General features: G+C 36.2%; 1 protein-coding gene and 1 pseudogene across 13 annotated transcripts in view; one reads left to right on the forward strand and one right to left on the reverse strand.

The window, feature by feature from the left end:
• The window catches only part of CCDC7 (coiled-coil domain containing 7), a 337,256-nt gene that overhangs the window by 163,641 nt on the left and 152,402 nt on the right, over nucleotides 1-21,213 (reverse strand). For 11 of the 13 annotated variants that reach the window (XM_073885468.1, XM_073885465.1, XM_073885467.1 and 8 more), the window contains 2 exons: nucleotides 12,020-12,314; nucleotides 10,864-10,936 (listed from right to left, as the gene is read on the reverse strand). In XM_073885468.1, the coding sequence (XP_073741569.1) occupies nucleotides 10,864-10,936; nucleotides 12,020-12,314 (368 nt within the window). Of the gene's footprint in view, nucleotides 1-10,863; nucleotides 10,937-12,019; nucleotides 12,315-12,951; nucleotides 12,971-21,213 lie in introns of those variants that run through there. The other 2 variants (XM_025885868.2, XM_073885471.1) reach the window with 2 other exon arrangements.
• On the forward strand, nucleotides 48-576 carry LOC112834409 (60S ribosome subunit biogenesis protein NIP7 homolog; annotated as a pseudogene).

Raw genomic sequence — 21,213 nt, forward strand, 5'->3', positions numbered from 1 at the left:
TCTAGCCACTGAGTCATGCAGATTCAGTGTTGCAACCCAGTGGGAAAATGCAGTCTTTGATTGAAAAAGGGACCCACATAACATTTGAGATGATAGCGAAATACATTTGGGAGAATCTTCAGCTACTGGTCAACAGGCCCAATGGCAACTACTGTTTCAGCCACACAATGACTAGGGGTACTACATGAATGAGAAGATTCTGAAGTTGGCCACCAACATCTCTAAGGAAAAGCTGGTGTCACAGAATACCTCACTAAGACTGACAAGATCCAGCTGCACATCACAATTCTGGATTACCTTGCAGCCTATGCCAAGTATAAAGTGTGAATAAAGCCTGGAGCAGAGCAGTCCTTCCTGTAAGGGAAAAATGTGTTGAAATCTAGACCAGGTTGAATCATTGAAAATAATTTTCAGTACCAAGGAGAGGTGGTGTTCTCCATGACAGACATCCCTTTGAATTTTGGGGTGGCAGCAAAGTCTGCACAAGACTGCAGGAAAGTAGATTCCATGGTGATTCTGGTATTTCATCAAGCAGACATTGGGGAATATGTGTGGCATGAAGAGACACTGACTTAAGACAAAATCATTGTAAGGACTTATGCTATGTGGAAAGACCTTGCTTTGTTTCCTGTATCTGTGTATGCTCTAGCATAATGTTGAATTCTGTTAACAATGTAAATTCTTCAAGGACTTCTTAGTTTAATATATCTCTAGAAGGGATGAATGCAGGCTGAACTGTTATGCAGAAACGGCTCAAAAATGGCATTTTGGATCTTTGTGTTTGTGACTAAATAGAATACTGTGTTTTATATTTGAATCAGAGAGCTTTTGGTCTTGAGTAACAGGTTCTAAATCATTGGAACTCAGGACAAGAATAGCTTATTATTGATGTACTAAACCTTGGCTAATTGAATTTAAATAAAAAATAAAAATTTTAAAAAAGAATAGCTTACTGTTATCCGTAACAACACTGTTTTCCAAACTCATAATAAGAACACAATGGATTTCCTTCATTATTTATTAATCTGATGAAAATTACATATTGCCATATCAGAATGGTAGGCCATGTATGGGATTTTACAAATGAAATTTGGTTAAAATAATAATAGCAGCAGGGACAGCTGGGTGGCTCAGCTAGTTAAGTGTCTGACTCTTGATTTTAGTTCAGGTCATGATCTCAGGATTCTGAGGTTGAGCCCTGCATAAGGCTCTGTACTCAGCCCAGAGTTGCTTGAGATCTCTCTCTCCCTCTCCTTTGGCCCCTCCCCTGCTCAGGCTAAATGCATACACACATAAAATCTTTAAAAATAATAACAGCAACTTGTTCTGCTAATTTTCTATACAGTAGGTATTGTGTGGAAGAAAAACTTGGAGTCAAACCACAGTTCTAACACCTACCAGCTGTATGGCTTTATAGGAGTCATTAAACTTTAATAAGCTTGATTTTCTTCTTCTGTTTCAAAAAAAGCTTTAACCATCTATTTAAGGATGGTTTTTAGAATTAGAAATCATGTTTATAAAGCACTTAGCACTGTGCCTGGCAAATGATAGGTGTTAAATAAATGGTAGAATTATTTTTATATTGCATATACTAGGTATTTCTATTACTAAGAGTAGGATCTTATGAGTATGGTCTAATTATATATCTTGGTTCTTGAACTTTCTTTTATTTAGATGGTATGATCCCAGTCTAATGTTATTTTCATCATCTAGATTTCTTAAAATGTATCCCTCATGAACCTTTACTTACCTGACTGGACTAGACAGAAGGCACTAATCAGAGACCCTGAAATAAGCGCCTCTACCCTTCCCCATGACTGCCAAAATTATTTTTGGAATTATAAAAAATGTTTTTTAAAAATGAAAAAAATTCCACTAAGTTTTAAAAAACTGCCTGTATTGTAAAAAAGTCTTTAATTAATATACTGCTTATTTTAAATCCAAAAAAGAACACTAATATATATGCAAAGAATAAAGAGAAGGGAACCCAAGTATATCATTAAAGTAAACCAGCAAACCATGAAAGAGAGCAAGAGAAGAAAGGATCAGAGAAAAACTACATAAACAACCACAAAATAACAATAAATACAAATACAAAATACGAATACAATGATTTTGAATGTAAATGGACCAAACACACTAACCAAAAGACCCAGAGTGACAGAATGGATGAAGAAAAAAAAAACAAGACCCAAATATATGCTGCCTACAAGAGACTCATTTTAGACCTAAAGATAATTGCAGATTGAAAGTGAGGGGATGGAAAAAAAAAATCTATCATGCAAATGTATGTCAAAAGAATGCTCGAGTTGCAATATTTATATCAGACAAAATAGACTTTAAAATAAAGACTATAACAAGAGACAAAAAAAAGACACTAATTACAAAAGGAACAATCCAACAAGAAGATTGTAATTGTAAATATTTACACCCTCAACATAGGAGCATCCAAATACATAAAACAGTTAATAACAAACATAAAGGAACTAATAATAATAATATAATAATAGTAGGGGATTTTAAGCCCCCACTTATATCGACAGACAGATCATCTAAACAGAAAATAAAAAAGGAAGCAATGGCTTTGTTCTTTCTTGTATTTTTTAAAATTATATTATGTTAATCTAAACAGAAAATCAAAAAGGAAGCAATGGCTTTGAATGACACATTGGACTAACTGGACTTAAGAGACAGCAGCATTATCTACAATAGTCAAACTATGGAAACAGTCCAAGTGTCCATCAACTGATAAATGGATAAAGAAAATGTAATATATGTGTATACACACACACACACACACACACACACACACACACACACACGGAATATTATTCAGCCATAAAAAAGAATGAAATCTTGCCATTTCAAGGACATCGATAGATCTAGAGAGTATTATGCTAAGCAAAATAAATCCGAGAAAGAAAGACAAATACCATATGACTTCACTCACATGTGGAATTTAAGAAACAAAACAAACAAGCAAAGGGGAAAAGAGAGCAAGAGGAAAACCAAGAAAAAGACTCTTACCTATAGAGGGCAAACATGGTTACCAGAGGGCAGTGGGCAGGTGAATAGGTGATAGGGATTAAGGAGAGCACTTGTGATAAACACTTGATGATGTATGAATCACTATATTGTACATCTGAAACTAATATTATACTGTAAGTTAACTAACTGGAATTTTAAAACGTTTAGGAATCATAAGGAAAATACATATATGTACTGTACTGCATTTATCAAAAAAATCTGCATGATATTAGACCCATGCTGTTCAAGGGTCAACTGTTTAAGAAATTAGGAAGATAACAAACAAATGATCTAATATTGCACCTCAAAGAACTACAACAAATTAAGCCCAAACACAGCTGAAGTAAGGAAATAATAAAGGTAAGAATGAAAATAGATGAAATAGAGACCAGAGAAACAATAGAAGAAATCTACAGTTTTTTCCAAAACATAAACAAAATTGACAAACCTTTAGCAAGACTAATTAAGAAAAAAAAAAGATTAATAAATAAAATCAGAAATGAAAGAGGAGTAATTACAACTGACAGTACCAAAATCCATAGGATCATAAGAGACTACTATGAACAATCATAAGCCAACAAATTAGATATCTAGAAGAAATGAATAAGTTCCTAGAATTATACAACCGATCAAGACTGAAGCAGGAAGAGACAGAAGATCTGAGGGACCAATAAAAAGTAAGGATATTAAAATAGTAATCAAAAACCTCCCAACACAGAAAACCCCACAACCAGATGGTTTAAGTGGTGAATTATATAAAACATTTAAAGAAAAACTAATGCCAATCATTCTCAGAAATTTAAGAAGGAAGGAACATTTCCCAACTCATTGTAGGAGTCTAGTATTACCTGATTCCAAATGCCAGATATGGACAGTACAAGAAAACTACAGACTAATTTTCCTGATGAGTATAGATGCAAAAACTGACAACAAAATATTAGCAAACCAAATTCAAGAACTCATTAAAAGGATCAGGACACTATGACCAAGTGCAATTTATCCCTGGGATGCAGGGATAGTTCATCATACATAAATCAATTATTGTGATATATCACAATTCATTTAATAGAATGAAAAATAAAAATCATATGATCACCTTAATAGATGCAGGAAAGCATTTGGCAAAATACAACATTCTTTTTTTTTTTAAAGATTTTATTTATTTATTTATTTATTTATTATTTATTTGAGAGAGAGAAAGAGAGAGAGCTCATGAGACGGGGGGAGGGTCTGAGGGAGAAGCAGACTCCCCGCCAAGCAGGGAGCTGGATGCGGGACTCGATCCCAGGACTCCAGGATCATGACCTGAGCCACAGGCAGTCGCTTAACCAACTGAGCCACCCAGGCGCCCCAAAAAACAACATTCTTTTACGATAAAATCTTTCAATGGCTTAGGCATAGAAGCTTGGGTATAGAAGGCACATAAGTCACATATGACAAACCCATAGCTAACATTATACTCAATGAAGAAAAATGTAAAGCTTTTCCTCTAAGATCAGGAACAATACAAGTGTACCAATATTCAGTACAGTACTGGAAGTCCTAACTGGAGCAATCAGGCAAGAAAAAGAAATAAAAGGCATCCAAATAGGAAAGAATTAAAATTTTCATTATTTGCAGATGGTAAAATTTTGTACAGTTGACTTTTGAACAACATGGCTTGAACTGCATGGGTCCACTTATATGTAGATTTTTTTTTATAAATGCAGTGATATAAATGTTATTTTCTCTTCCTTATGATTTTCCTAACATTTTCTTTTCTCTAGCTTGCTTTATTGTAAGAATATAGTATATAATATATATAACATATAAAACATGTATTAATTGGCTGTTTATGTTATTGGTAAGGCTTCTGGTCAACAGTAGGCCATTAATAGTTAAGTTTTAGGGGAGTCAAAAGTTAGACACAGATTTTTGACTGAACAGGGGTTTGGTGCCACACCCTTTCATTGTTTAAGGGTCAATTGTATATTGAAAATCCCCAAAACTAAAAACTGTGGAATATGATCAATAAATTTAGTAAAGCTGCAGGATATAAGATCCATACACAGAAGTAAGTTGTAGTTCTGTATGCTAATAGTGAAATATCTGAAAAAGAAATAAAGTAAAATATCCTATTTACAATGCATTGAAAATCATAAAACAGCTAGGAGAAGATTTAACAGAGGAAGTAAAAAATATGTACAATTAAAACTACAAGAAGTTGTTGAAAGAAATTGAAGAAGATACAAACAAATGGAAGGAAATCCATGTTTATGAATCAGAAGAGTCAATATTGTTTAAATGTCCATGCTATCCAGAACTATCTATAGATTCAATGCAATATTTATCAAAATTCCAATGTAATTTTTCATAGGAATAGATACAACAATTTGTATGGAACAACAAAAGAACTCCAATAACAAAACAATCATGAGAAAGAAGAGGCATCACACTTCCTGATTCAAACTATACTACAAAACTATAGTAAATAAAACAGTATGGTCTTGCATAAAAATAAACATAGGCCAATGGAATAGAAAACACAGAATTAAACCTCTGCATATATGGTCCTCTAATATTTGACAAGGGAGACAAGAACATCCAATGGGGAAATGATTGTCTCTTCAACAAATGGTGCTAGGAAAACCAGATAACCACATGCAAACAAAATGAAATCATACCCCTGACTTACACATCTCACAAAAATTAACTCAAAATGGATCAAAGATTTAAACATAAGATCTGATACTATAAAACTCCTAAAAGAAAACAGGAATATATGAACTCCTCAACATTGGTCTGACAATGATTTTTTTGAGTTTGACATCAACAGCACAAGCAACAGAAGAAAAAATCAGTAAGTGGGACATCAAACTTAAAAGCTTCTACACTGCAAAAGAAACAATTAACATAAGTGACATCACCAAGATGGCGACATAGGTCATTCTTGACTTTGCTGTCCCTCATAAGAAGGACAAATAATTATTCACAGACAGACACCAGTGAGAAAATCCTAAAACATGGGGATGAGGCTAAAGCATTACAGAGACCAAGACAGACCACTTAGAAGAATAAGAGAAGGGGTTACACACTGACCACAATGCCCCTCCCTCAGGCCAGTGCAACATCACACTGAGAGGTCTCTTCTAAGCTTATCATTCCTCCTTTGGGGGAAAAAAAAAAGAACCCAGGGTGGATATCAAGCTCACTAGCATTGTGAGTTATTTATTAGGAATCCCCAGTGCAGTCTCACATCATGAGGATTTCAAGGGAATACGCAGGGTTTGACCACTGGGAATCTGATTGTGATGGGGAAGTGAAGAGGGACTTGTAGCAACCAGCTCTCAGATCTAGGCAGACTGATTTCCTACTTCAGTGCCCAAGTTGTAGGCCCAACCAGCAGTTTTGATAATCTGCACAGCCCAGAAACACTCAAGCGGAGAGTCCGACAGGTAGATCTGATAGTTTGCAGAGCAAAGCAAGTGGTCCTATTTAGCCAGGGAACTTGCAAAATGGGTTAGCATGAGCCAAGATCACAAAGAGCCTTTCTGGCCATGAAGCTGGTTCTCCCTGTGCCTGTGCAGGGAAAATAATTTGTCACCCTGCCCACTGCTGAATACAGCCTTAAGTCCAACCTAACCATACCACATGGAAAGCCATGTAGCTCATCCAACAGCCCTGCTTATAGTGGCACTCGAACAGAGAGTACACCCCATGGCTTTTCCTGTCTACAGAGCAAGGCCAGTGGTCCTGTCTCACCAGTGAATTCAGTGCAGTCTTGGCTGATTCAGGTCCCCAAACAAAATACAGTAATAGAGGAAATGAGGGGGAATGGTTTAAGGCATACAGAAAACAAATCTAAACTTGACAATTTCTCCCTTAATAGTAATTAATGAATTAAACTATCCAATCAAAAGACAGGTAGCAGCAGAATAGGTTAAAAAAAAACTGCATAATCTCCTAGATGCTGTGCATATGAGGTTCATTTTACATGCAAAGACAAATAGACTGAAAGTGAAGGGATGGAACTCTATGTAAATAGTAACCAAGAGAGTGGAAGTGGTGTGATGATCAATTTTATGTGTTGACTTGGCTAAGAAATGCCCAGATACCTGGTAAAACATTATTTCTGAGGATGTCTGTGAAGGCATCTTCAGAAGAGATTAGCATTTGAATCAATAGCCTGAGATCACCCTCATCAATGTGGGTGCACATCCTCCAAGATACTGAGGGCCTAAGTAGAACAAAAAGATGGAGAAAAGGTGAATTTTCTTTCTCAGTTTGAACCGAGACATCCATCTTCTCCTGCCCTTGGACATTGGCACTCCTGGTTCTAGGGAGTCAGGTTGAGACTGGGACTTACACCATCTACAGCCTCCCAATTCTGAGGCCTTTGGGCTCAAACTGAATTACACCCCCAGTGTTCCTGGTTCTCCAGCTTGCAGATAGTGAATCATGGGACTCCTTGGCCTTCATAACTGCATGTGCCAATTATTACAATAAATCTCCTTTTATATATCTATATCAATATTTATATATATCCTATTTGTTCTATTTCTCTGGGGAATCCTAATATAGGTGGCTTTATTAATATCAAACAAGATAGACTTTAAGTCAAAAACTGTTGCAAGAGACAAAGAATCACATTATATATAGACAAAAGGGTCATTCATCAAGAATATGTAACAACTATGACCATATGCACACACAAAAAAGAACCCCAAAATATATGAAGCCAACAAGCAGATAAAAGATCCACAAATAAATATAGGACTTGAACATTATACACCAATTGGACATGACAAATGGCATTTATGAAACCCACAGCTAACATTCAACTCAATGGTGAAAGAATGAAACATTTCTCCCTAAGAACAGGAACAAGACAAAGATGTCTGTTTTTACCAGTACTATTCAACATTGTACTAGAATTTTGAGCAAAAGCAGTTAGAAAATAAAAAGAAATAAAAGGTATCCAAATTGGAAAAGGAGTAAAACTATCTTTATTCACAGATGACATGATCATATATTTAGAAAATCCCAAAGATTCCATACAGAAATATTAAAGTTAAATTCAGCAAAGTTTCAGGATTCAAGATCAGCATACAAAATCAGTTGTATTTCTAAACACCAGCAATGAGTAATTTGAAAATGAAATTAAAAAAAAAAATTCCATCACAATATGTCAGAAAGAATAAAATACTTAGGAATAATATTGCCCAAGAATTATACACTGAAAACTATCAAATATTGTTATAATAAACTAAATAAGACCTAAATAAAATGGAAAGGCCTCCTGGGTTCATGAATTGGGGGACTTAATATTATTAAGATGACAGTACTTCCCAAGGTGATCTACAGATTCAGTGCATTCTCTATGAAAATCCCAAAAGCCTATTTGAAAAAATGAAAAAATTTGATCCTAAAATTCATAATTTGTTGCAGGAGGTCTAAAATAGCCAGAGCGGTATTGAAAAAGACAAAATTTAGGAATTCATACTTCCCCATTCCAAACTTACTACAAAGCTAAAGTAAATCAATGCAGTGTGATAATGACATGTGGATAAATATTTATACCAGTGGAATACAATTAAGAGCACAGAAATAAACACATACATGGGGTTGACTGGTGTTTGACTAGGGTGCCAATACAATTCAGTGGAAAAAGAAGAGCCTCTTCAACAAAATGCAGGGATAAGTCAATTTCCACAGGCAAAAAAAAAAAAAATAAGTTGTATGTATCACTACTTCACACCATATACAAAAATTAACTCAAAATGTATCAATGACTTAAATATAAGAGCTAAAACCATAAAGCTTTTAGAAGAAGGATAAATCTCTATTATCTTAGATTTGGCAATTGATTCTCAGATATTGACACCAAAAGCATAGCAACAAAATGAGAAACAGATAAATTGAGCTTCATAAAATTATTTTTATGCATCAAAGGACATTTTCAAGAAAGTGAAAAGATAACCTACCCAATGAGAGGAAATATTTGTAAACCATATATCTGACAAAAGGTTTAATATCCAGAATATATAAAGAACCTCTAAAACTCAGCAACAAAAGACAAACAACCCAATTATAAATGGTGAAGGAGTTGAATAGATAAGTTGACTTATCCCTGCATTGTTTGAAAAAAATAGATGTTTTTTCCAAAGAAGATATACAAATGACCAATAAGCACATAAAAAAATGCTTAACATCTTTAGTAATTAGGGAAATGCAAATCAAAATCACAATGAGATATATTTCATACCTACTAGAATTATTACAATTAAAAGAGCAAGGAAAACAAGTGTTGGCAAGAATGTGTATCCTTCTACACTGCTGGTGGAAGTATAAAATGGTGCAGCCACTGTGGAAAACAGTTGGGCAGTTACTCCAAAAGCTAAAATTAGAATTATCATATGATCCAGCAATTACATGCCTACCCAAAATAATTGAAAACAGATTTAAACAGCTACCCATACACCATGTTCATTGTAGCATTATTCACAATAGCCAAAAGACAGAAACAACACAAATGTGCATCAGCAGGTAAATGGATAAACAAAACGTGATACACACACACACACACACGCAACAGAATCTTATTCAGCCCTTAGACAAGGAAGGAAGTTCTGACACATCATTGATGAAACTTAAAAACATTATGCTAAGTGAAATAGGCCAGCTACAAAAGGACAAATGTTGTATAATTTCACTCATATGAGATATAATAGGCACGTTCAGAGAGATAGAAGTAAATTAGACATTACCAGGGGCTGGATAGGGGCAGGAATGGGAGTTACTGCTTAATGAATTTCTTTTTTAGGTGATGAAAAGTTGTGGAACTAGAGGTAGTGATGGTTGCCCAACATTGTGAATGTCATTCATGCCATTGAATTGTACACTTAAACGATGATTAAAATGGCAAATTTCATGTTATATATATTTTACCACAATAAAAATTTTAGTAGATTGATTAAACTCAGGCCAACTGCTGGTTAAAATTTGTAATAAACTTTGAATAAAAGAAAACATCCTGATCATAATAAGGAATACTTATCTCAGATAACCTGGTAACATAGGTTATAACAGTTATAAGCAGAGGAACTCTCAACTCAAAGCACAATAGAAGAGTAATTCTCCTGCACTCTACATCACAACCATTTAATTTTATTTTGAAAGTTCAAGCCAATGTTGTAAGATATGGGTTGATTATAAAAGTTATATATGTTGGAAGGGAAGAACAGATTTATCAGTTTTAATATAGATATCTAATATATATATTATATATATATATATATTTTTTTTTTAAGAGAGAGGGAACACGTTCAAGTTGGGGGTGGGAGGCAGGGGGAGAATCTTAATCAGGCTCCACCCCCCCAGCACAGAGCCCCATGCGGGGCTCGATCCCAGAACCCTGAGATCATGACCAGAGCTGAAATAGAGTCAGTCACTTAATCAACTGAGCCACCCAGGCACCCTGTTTTAAAATATATAAAACACCTAAAGAATCTAGCTAAAATATGAATTATTTATACCACAAATCATCTTTTTCCTGCTGTACCCTGATGAGTTTTTGGCATGATATGTTAAGAATTCATAATGCCAAAAACTATTATTTGGTTGAGGCAAAGCTATCACTGCCCTTTTACACAGATCTTAGTTGAAACAAACTCTGGGTAAAGCTAACTCACCAAATTAATTTTTACATACTGGTCAATAGATTTCCATATTATGTGATGACTGTCCAAGGAGTTATTTCCATATATAATAATGTTCTCTCTTCATTTATTTATAATTATACCATGGGAAGACACAATCATTCACATTTTTACCTTACAAAACAGAAAATAATTTTACCTTGAAATTCTCTTGCTTCTTGGTAAGTTTGTTTTTCAGTCTTACTTTGTAATTTCTCTTCTCCAACGGCAGCCTTAATGACAAAAACTATAATAAGTAATTTCAAATTATATGTCTTGGAACTCTAATTACCTTCTCTCAGAGCAAGAATTTTTATTCATTATCTACAATGTCATTGCATAAATGTTTTACTTTTATATCCCGAATGCATCAAATAAAAACATGAGAACAATTAATGGATCTGAAAGGCATTTGGGAACACTCATGTGGAGGGAACCCAAGCTATATTGTGATTCTCCTCATAAATAATTCTAAATAAATCATGTTAATAATGATTATGATTCTACTTTAGACTTACATTTTAGTCTGATTCAATCTCTAGACCAACTCAAATGGCTCATGAAATCCTTTTTAAGGTAACTTTAATAAATTCTATGATAAAAGTGTATTGTAGATATATGTCAAATATATATAGCCTTTTATTTTATTTATTTATTTGACAGAGAGAGACACAGTGAGAGAAAGAACACAAGCAGGAGGAGTGGGAAAGGGAGAAGCAGGCGTCCCGCGGAGCAGGGAGCCTGATGCGGGGCTCGATCCCAGGGCCTTGGGATCATGACCTGAGCCGAAGGCAGACGCTTAACGACTGAGCCACCCAGGCGCTCCTATATATAGCCTTTTTATCATTTCTTTTTTTCCCCAGCATTTTTGCTTTAAGAGTTTTTCTAATCAAATACTGTTTTAACAAAAGCAATTCTAATAATTTTCTAGGCCTTGTTTAAGGTATATAAAGTCATTTCAAAAGAACTTTGTTTTCACAGTTACCTTACTATATAAAAATATTTTTTCTGGATAAACCTGAAATGAAAATTTCCCTATCTCAGCTAGGAATTGTATATATTTTATCATTAAAACTCAATCTAAGCCACAACTTCTTTGTCGATAGAGCTTAGAATTTTTTATGTTAAAATATCACTCTGATTCTCAAATATACCTTAAACATCCTAAATATAAAATAGATTATATTAAAAGGCAAGCTTTTTACTCCTTTTAAATAAGAAAATATTAATGAGTTTTAATTAACATTTACTTAAAATATTAAGGGAATCTAGCATTTCAAAGTGAACAGCTTTCAAATTATTGTACTATATCTTACCTCTGAGATATCACTACCCATTGGCTTTTTTCTGGTAAGAAAAGGATGTGAAATGAGTGACACTGTTGTTGTTCCATCCCCTTGAAGTGATGTTTTGACAGACAGTAAGTCTCCAATCTCTTCGTTTGATAATAGTCTTGTTAAGGATTTATCCTGGGTCTTTAATGGAAGTATATGGGGTAGGTCTTTATTAGCTGAAACTTCATTTGAACTCCTTAAAAAAGCTGATCCATCTTGAGACTGTAGGATCTGTGAAAGATCTGGAAGAGCAGAGCTAGCTCTTTTCTTCTCTGAGCTTTAGAATTACAAAACATCTGGTATTAGATTATGTGAAGAAAATGTTTTATTTGTAATTGAAGAATCATTTTCATAATCTATAAGAATATTAAATAAGCAACCATAATTATTCATTACTTAATGGTAATACAAATATGAAGTTGCTGCTAGATAACAAGTCAGAGATAATATATCTTTTGGGATTTAAAATAGATATACAGAATTAAGTAACATTTAAAATACTTAACATAAGAGCTATTCAAGATCATAACAGGCAAGAACAAAAAATATTTGGTCAGGCAAAGTAGAGCACAAGATGTTTTAGAGGATGCCCTTTAGTCACATTTATTCCAAAGTTATCTTTCCACAATTTCATCTCAGAATGAAAATAAAAATGAAAATTTCTCTATAGTGGTTTTAATATTAAAAGATCACTGTCTTCCACAAGGGTCAATTTCCAAGCTCTGGGTTAGTTTTCTTCAAGTTAGTAAGTATTTATTCTTCACCTGTTGGCAGGATCAGCTTATTAGGGTTCCAGAACTAGTAACCATATATCATGGTTTGTCCGCACAGTCTCAGTGTATGCTTGTCCCAGCATTCCAGTTTAGATGATAATTTAAATGATCCAACTACAATTACCCATGTTTTATAGAATTTAACACAGCTTTTCTAGCCCTATCAAATGAAACAGATTTTGATGGTTTTTGTTTTATACAGCTATTATTCCAGTTAGTATAATTTGCCTAAGGTTTATTGCAGTGCCAAAAATAATTTAAATTTTGGTCACACAGATGCAAAATTTTACAACGTAACTATTGTCACCAATCCTAATCTGTTACTTTAGGATGAATTTCAAACACCTGATTTTGGATTATAAAAAAGAGAGATATGGAGGACAATTCTGAGAACAAAAGTGTAAGATAACTGATAGCTAAAAAGATAATTAATGAAAAACAGACTTGTATAGTGTTATAAAATGGATTCCAATATTAAAGTAAAGAGAATAGGTGGCTGCTTGTCCTAAATTAAGGCTATCTCAACCTCAAACATGATTTATTAGTTTTATCAGGTATTTGAATTTAAAAAAACTAGTTATAAAATAGTCTAACACTCTTCTGTAAACCATTTTTGAAGACATATCCTAGAGGACTGTTGTCATTTTTTGGCCACTGAAGCATAACAATTGTTCAAGCACATAATATAAATTGATGCCTTTTTACAACCATACCTGCAGCTATACACAAATCACCACTCCTATTGCTAATATTACCACACAGCTATAAGTAGAAAGCAAAATGCTTTTAAAGATTTTGAAATTTTTATTAGGGGATATTAATCACTTGATTCTACACAGGCAAATGATCCTATTATAACAAGAGAGAAAATGTGTGGCAATATCAAGAACAAGGCCTTAAATACAATACAGAGAATATAATACAAAGTTTATTTATAACTATATTCCCACATGCAAGCTTTTCCCACTTAAATTGGCTCCCACAACCATAAAGGACAGTCATGGCATAACACCATAATACTTCTGCTGAGGGGGGACAAGAATGAAAAATACTAGAAAGGTATGCAAGCAGTACTGTTCAAGCTCACATCAGCCAAACAGATATCTCTCAGAAGTGGAAACAGGCCTACTTTCAAGGCCTGATGTCTGTTTGAGTGATAAAAGAAAAGAAGAGGTAGAGGAGGAAAAGGAGGAGGAAGAGGAGAAGAAAGTCGATGAAAGTCAGCCTATAGTCACACAGAAAATAATAATGATTTGCCCAATCCCCAATCTTTGGTAAATTATCAAAAACAACCTAAATATATTTTATAAGTCTTGCTAAATTTGCATCATTTGTCATACACTTTTGATTAAGATTCTTTCTAGTCATCACTATGTTAAAACACAGAGTATAATAGTATCCTTATGAGCATGTATATTAACAGCTTTGATAATAAGGATGTTGATGACATTCTACATGACAGTCTTCAACATCACTGATGTGATATAAAGACATAATATATAGAGATGTATAAAGAATAGCGGGGAGGAGCAAGATGGCGGAGGAGTAGGAGACCTAAATTTCATCTGGTCCCAGGAATTCAGCTGGATAGGGATCAAACCATTATGAACACCTATGAACTCAACAGGAGATCAAAGAAAAGAATAGTAGCAACTCTCTGAACAGAAAAGCGACCACTTACTGGAAGGTGGGACGTGCAGAGAAGTGAATCCGAGGCGATATTCGGGAGGATAGACGGTGGGGGAGGGGGCCTCCATCGGCCGATTCTGGCAAGTGATAGCAGAGCACAAAATGGGAACTTTTAGAAGTCAGCTCTGCTGAGGGACGTCGCTCCAGTGGCTAAGCGAGGGGTGGAACCCTCCCAGGACAGTGTGGTCTCGGGACCCTCAGGGTCACAGGAAGACTGGGGGGTGCTGAGTGCAGGAGAGCTCCCAGGGATTGAAGCAGGAAGCCAGCTGCAGAGACAGAGCTGAGGAGTGGGCTCTCAGGTTGGGGTTGCCATAACCTGTGATCCACAGCACAGTTGGGCCACTGCTCTTCCAGCAGGGACCCAATAAGCTGCGGATCCAGGGAGACTCCCCTTTCTCCCCTGGGGAGAAGTGGCATGGGAGCGCACCACAGGAATCTGCTGGGTTTGGAGACTCCATGCGGGGTCGGGTTCCAGAGATAGAAATGCTCGGTCACAGGCTGGGTGAGCACGGAGTGCAGGGAGACCGGGGAGACGGGAGTGACTGACTGCTTTTCTCTGGGGGCGCACTGAAGAGTGGGGCCCAGAGTTGTCAGCTCCTCTGGGGCAGAGATTGGGAGGCCGTCATTTTCACACCTGTCCTCCAAAGCTGTGCAGAAAGCTTGCAGGGAACAAAAGCTCCTGAGAGCAAATCTGAGGAGCAGATTACTTAGCCTGGCCCCCGCCAAGGGTGTGGCAGTTCTGCCTCCGGCAAAGACATTTGGGAACCATGGCAACAGGCTCCTCCCCCAGAAGACCAGCAAGAACAGCCAGCCAAGACCAAGTTTACTGATCAATGAGAACAGCAGAACGCCAGCATGAGGAGAATACAGCTCATAGAATTCATGGCTTTTCCCCCCCTGATTCTTTAGTCTTTCAAAGTTAATTTTTTTAATTTTCTTTCTTTTTTGAATTTTTCTTTTTCCCTTTTTCAACCAACATCTTATCAAACCATTTTTAAAAAATCTTTTTTATTTTTCATTTTTAGAGTCATAGTCTATCCCTTCAGAGTAGTTACCTTCTTTTTGGTATATATATATATATAAGTTGTCCTCTCTTTAAAATTTTGGGATACAGTTTCTTCTAACAGACCAAAATATACCCTAAATCTCTAGTGTATGGCTTTGTTCTAGTCTCCTGACAGATCACATTCTCTTTTTTTTTTAAATCCCCTTCTTTTTTTCAACCAATTTCTTATCAATTCCTTTTCATCTTTACACTCATATTCCATCCCTTCATCGTATTAACCCTTATTTTTGTACATATGTAAGTTTTTCTTTCTTTAAAATTTTGGGAGGCATTTTCTTCTAACAGACCAAAATATGCCCAAAATCTAGTGTGAGGCACTGATCTATGCACCAGCCTGATCATATTCTTTTTTATCTTTTTCTTTTTTCTTTCTTTCCCTTTCTTTTCCCCTGGTTTCAGGTCTCTTCTGATTTGTTTAGTGTATATTTTTCTGGGGTGGTTGTTACCCCGTTAGCATTTTGTTCTCTCATTCATCTATTGTCCTCTGAACAAAATGACAAGACGGAAAAATCACCTCAACAAAAAGAACAAGAGGCAGTACCGATTGCCAGGGACCTAATCAATACAGACATTAGTACGGTGTCAGAACTAGAGTTCAGAATGACGATTTTAAAGATATTAGCTGGGCTTGAAAAAAGCATGGAAGATATTAGAGAAACCCTCTCTGGAGAAATAAAGGAACTAAAATCTAACCAAGTCGAAATCAAAAAGGCTATTAATGAGGTGCAATCAAAAACGGAGGCTCTAACTGTTAGGATAAATGAGGCAGAAGAGAGAATTAGTGATATAGAAGACCAAATGATGGAAAATAAAGAAGCCAAGAAAAAGAGATAAACAACTACTGCTTCACGAGGGCAGAATTCGAGAGATAAGTGATACCATAAGGTGAAACGATATTAGAATAATTGGGATCCCAGAAGAAGAAGAAAGGGGGGGGGTAAGGTACATTGGAGAAAATTATAGCAGAGAATTTCCCTAATTGGGGGAAGGAAACAGGCATCAAAATCCAGGAGCACAGAGAAACCCCTCAAAATCAATAAAAATAGGTCAACATCCCAACACCTAATAGTAAAACTTATGACTCTCAAAAACAGAAAATTCTGAAAGCAGCTCGGGACAAGAGATCTGTAACCTACAATGGTAGAAACATTAGATTGGCAACAGACCTATCCACAGAGACCTGGGAGGCCAGAAAGGACTGGCATGATATATTCAGAGCACTAAACGAGAAAAATATGCAGCCAAGAATACTATATCCAGCTAGGCTGTCATTGAAAATAGAAGGAGAGGGTGCCTGGGTGGCTCAGTTAAGTGACTGTCTTCGGCTCAGGTCATGATCCTGGGGTCCCAGGATCAAGTCTCGCATTGGGCTCCCTGCTCAGCAGGGAGTCTGCTTCTCCCTCTGACCTTCTTCCCTCTCATGCTCTCTCTCTACCATTGTCTTTCTCTCTCAATAAATAAATAAAAATCCTTAAAAAAAAAAAAAAAGAAAATAGAAGGAGAGATAAAAAGCTTCCAGGACAAACAAAACCTAAAGGAATTTGCAAACACGAAACCAGCCCTACAAGAAATATTGAAAGGGGTCCGCTAAGCAAAGAAAGAGCCTAAAAGTAACATAGAACAGAAAGGAACACAGACAATATACAGTGACAGTCACCTTACAGGCAATACAATGGCACTAAATTCATATCTTTCAATAGTTACCCTGAATGTAAATGGGCTCAATGCCCCAATTAAAAGACACAGTGTATCAGATTGGATAAAAAAAACAAGACCCATCCATATGCTGCCTGCAAGAGACTCAATTTAGACCCAAAGACACCTCCAGATTGAAATGAGGGGTGGAAAACCATTTACCATGCTAATGGACACCAAAAGAAAGCTGGGGTGGCAATCCTTATATCAGACAAATTAGATTTTAAGCCAAAGACTATAATAAGAGATGAAGAAGGACACTATATCCTACTTAAAGGGTCTCCCCAACAAGAATATCTAACAATTGTAAATATCTATGCCCCTAACATGGGAGCAGCCAATTATATAAGCCAATTAAAAAACAAAAGCAAAGAAACACATCGATAACAATACAGTAACAGTGGGGGACTTTAACACCCCCTCACTGAAATGGACAGATCATCTAAGCAAAAGCTCAAAACGGAAATAAAGACTTTAAATGACATAATGGACCAAATGGACTTCACAGATATATTCAGTACACTCCATCCTAAAGCAACAGAATACACATTCTTCTCCAGTGCCCATGGAACATTCTCCAGAATAGATCACATCCTAGGTCACAAATCTGGTCTCAACTGGTACCAAAAGATTGGGCTCATTCCCTACATATTTTCAGACCACAATGCTTTGAAACTAGAACTCAATCACAAGAAGGAAGTCGAAAAGAACTCAAATACATGGAGGCTAAAGAGCATCCTACTAAAGAATGAATGTGTGAACCAGGAAATTAAAGAAGAATTTTAAAAATTCATGGAAACCAATGAAAATGAAAACACAACAGTTCAAAATCTTTGGGATGCAGCAAAGGCAGTCCGAAGAGGAAAGTATATAGCAATACAAGCCTTTCTCAAGAAACAAGAAAGGTCTCAAATACACAATCTAACCCTACACCTAAAGGAGCTGGAGAAAGAACAGCAAATAAAGCCAAAACCCAGCAGGAGAAGAGAAAAAATAAAGATCAGAGCAGAAATCAATGAACTAGAAACCAAAAGAACAGTAGAACAGATCAACGAAACTAGGAGCTTGTTCTTTGAAAGAATTAACAAGATTGATAAACCTCTGGCCAGACTGATCAAAAAGAAAAGAGAAATGACCCAAATCAACAAAATCGTGAATGAAAGAGGAGAGATCACAACCAACACCAAAGAAATACAATCATAAGAACATATTATGAGCAACTATATGTCAGCAAATTAGATAACCTGGAAGAAATGGAAGCATTCCTAGAGATGTATCAACTACCAAAACTGAACCAGGAAGAAATAGAAAACCTGAACAGACCTGTAACCACTAAGGAAATTGAAGCAGTCATCAACCATCTCCCAACAAACAAAAGCCCAAGGCCAGATGGCTTCCCAGGGGAATTCTACCAAACATTTAAAGAAGAATTAATACCTCTTCTTTTGAGACTGTTCCAAAAAATAGAAATGGAAGGAGAACTTCCAAGCTCATTTTATGAGACCACCATTACCTTGATCCCCAAACCAGACAGAGACCTCATCAAAAAGGAGAATTACAGACCAATATCCTTGATGAACATGGATGCAAAAATTCTCACCAAAATACTACCCAATAGGATCCAACAGTACATTAAAAGGATAATTTACCACGACCAAGTGGGATTTATCCCTGGGCTGCAAGGTTGGTTCAACATCCGCAAATCAATCAATGTGATACAATACATTAATAAACGAAAGAACAAGAACCATATGATTCTCTCAATAGATGCAGAAAAAGCATTTGACAAAGTACAGCATCCTTTCTTGACCAAAACTCTTCAGAGTATAGGGATAGAGGGAACATACCTCAATATCATAAAAGCCATCTATGAAAAACCCACAGCGAATATCATTCTCAATGGGGAAAAGCTGAGAGCTTTCCCCCTAAGGTCAGGAACGTGGCAGGGATGTCTACTATCACCACTGCTATTCAACATAGTATTAGAAGTCCTAGCCAGAGCAATCAGACAACAAAAAGAAATCAAAGGCATCCAAATCGGCAACGAGGAAGTCAAACTCTCACTCTTTGCAGATGATAGGATACTTTATGTGGAAAACCCAAAAGATTCCACCCCAAAACTGCTAAAACTCATACAGGAATTCAGTAAAGTGGCAGGATATAAAATCAATGCACAGGAATTAGTGGCATTCCTATACACCAACAACAAGAGAGAAGAAAGAGAAATTAAGGAGTCAATCCCATTTACAATTGCACCCAAAACCATTAGATACCTAGGAATAAATCTAAGCAAAGAGGCAAAGAATCTGTACTCAGAAAACTATAAAATACTCATGAAAGAAGTTGAGGAAGACACAAAGAAATGGAAAAACATTCCATGCTCACGGATTAGAAGAACAAATATTGTCAAGATGTCAATGCTACCTAGAGCAATCTACACATTCAATGCAATCCATATCAAAATACCATACACTTTTTTCAAAGAAATGGAACAAATAATCCTAAAATTTGTATGGAACCAGAAGAGACCCTGAGGAGCCAGAAGAATGTTGAAAAAGAAAAGCAAAACTGGTGGTATCACAATTCCAGACTTCAAGCTCTATTACAAAGCTGTCATCATCAAGACAGTATGGTACTGGCAGAAGAACAGACACATAGATCAATGGAACAGAATAGAGAGCCCAGAAATGGACCCTCAACTCTATGGTCAACTAATCTTTGACAAAGCAGGAAGAATGTCCAATGGAAGACAGTCTCTTCAAGAAATGGTGTTGGGAAAATTGGACAGCCACATGCAGAAGAATGAAACTGGACCATTTCCTTACACCACACACAAAAATAGACTCCAAATGGTTGAAAGACCTAAATGTGAGACAGGAGTCCATCAAAATCCTAAAGGAGAACACAGGCAGCAACCTCTTCAACCTGAGCCACAGCAACTTCTTCCTAGAAACATCACCAAAGGCAAGGGAAGCAAGGGCAAAAATGAACAATTGGGACTTCATCAAGATAAAAAGCTTTGCACAGCAAAGGAAACAGTCCACAAAACCAAAAGACATCTGAGGGAATAGGAGAAGATATCTGCAAATGACATATCAGATAAAGGGCTACTATCCAAAATCCATAAAGAACTTATCCAACTCAACACCCAAAGAACAAATAATCCAATCAAGAAATGGGCAGAAGACATGAACAGACATTTTTCCAAAGAAGACATCCAAATGGCCAACAGACACGTGAAAAAGTGCTCAACATTGCTTGGCATCAGGGAAATCCAAATGAAAACCTCAAGGAGATACCACCTCATACCAGTCAAAATGACTAAAATTAACAAGTCAGGAAACAACAGATGCTGGCCGGGATGTGGAGAAAGGGGAACCCTCCTACACTGTTGGTGGGAATGCAAGGTGGTGCAGCCACTCTGGAAAAGAGTATGGAGGTTCTTCAAAAAGTTGAAAATAGAGCTAACTTATGATCCAGCAATTGCACTACTAGGTATTTATCCCAAAGATACAAATGTAATGATCGGAGGGGTACGTGCACCCCGATGTTTATAGCAGCAATGTCCACAATAGCCAAACTGTGGAAAGAGCCAAGATGTCCATCAACAGATGAATTGATAAAGAAGAAGTGGTATATATATATACAGTGGAATATTATGCAGCCATCAAAAGGAATGAAATCTTGTTATTTGCAATGACATGGATAGAACTGGAGGGTATTATGCTGAGCGAAATAAGTCAATTAGAGAAAGACATGTATCATATGATCTCACTGATATGAGGAATTCTTAATCTCAAGAAATAAACTGAGGGTTGCTGCAGTGGTGGGGGTGGGAGGGATGGGGTGGCTGGGTGATAGACATTGGGGAGGGTATGTGCTATGGTGAGCGCTGTGAATTGTGCAAGACTGTTGAATCACAGACCTGTACCTCTGAAACAAGTAATACTTTA

The sequence above is a fragment of the Callorhinus ursinus genome, unplaced genomic scaffold (assembly GCF_003265705.2).
Source record: "Callorhinus ursinus isolate GAN/ISIS: 27379988/994484 unplaced genomic scaffold, GSC_fseal_2.0 scaffold62, whole genome shotgun sequence".
In the NCBI taxonomy this organism is placed as follows: Eukaryota; Metazoa; Chordata; class Mammalia; order Carnivora; family Otariidae; genus Callorhinus; species Callorhinus ursinus.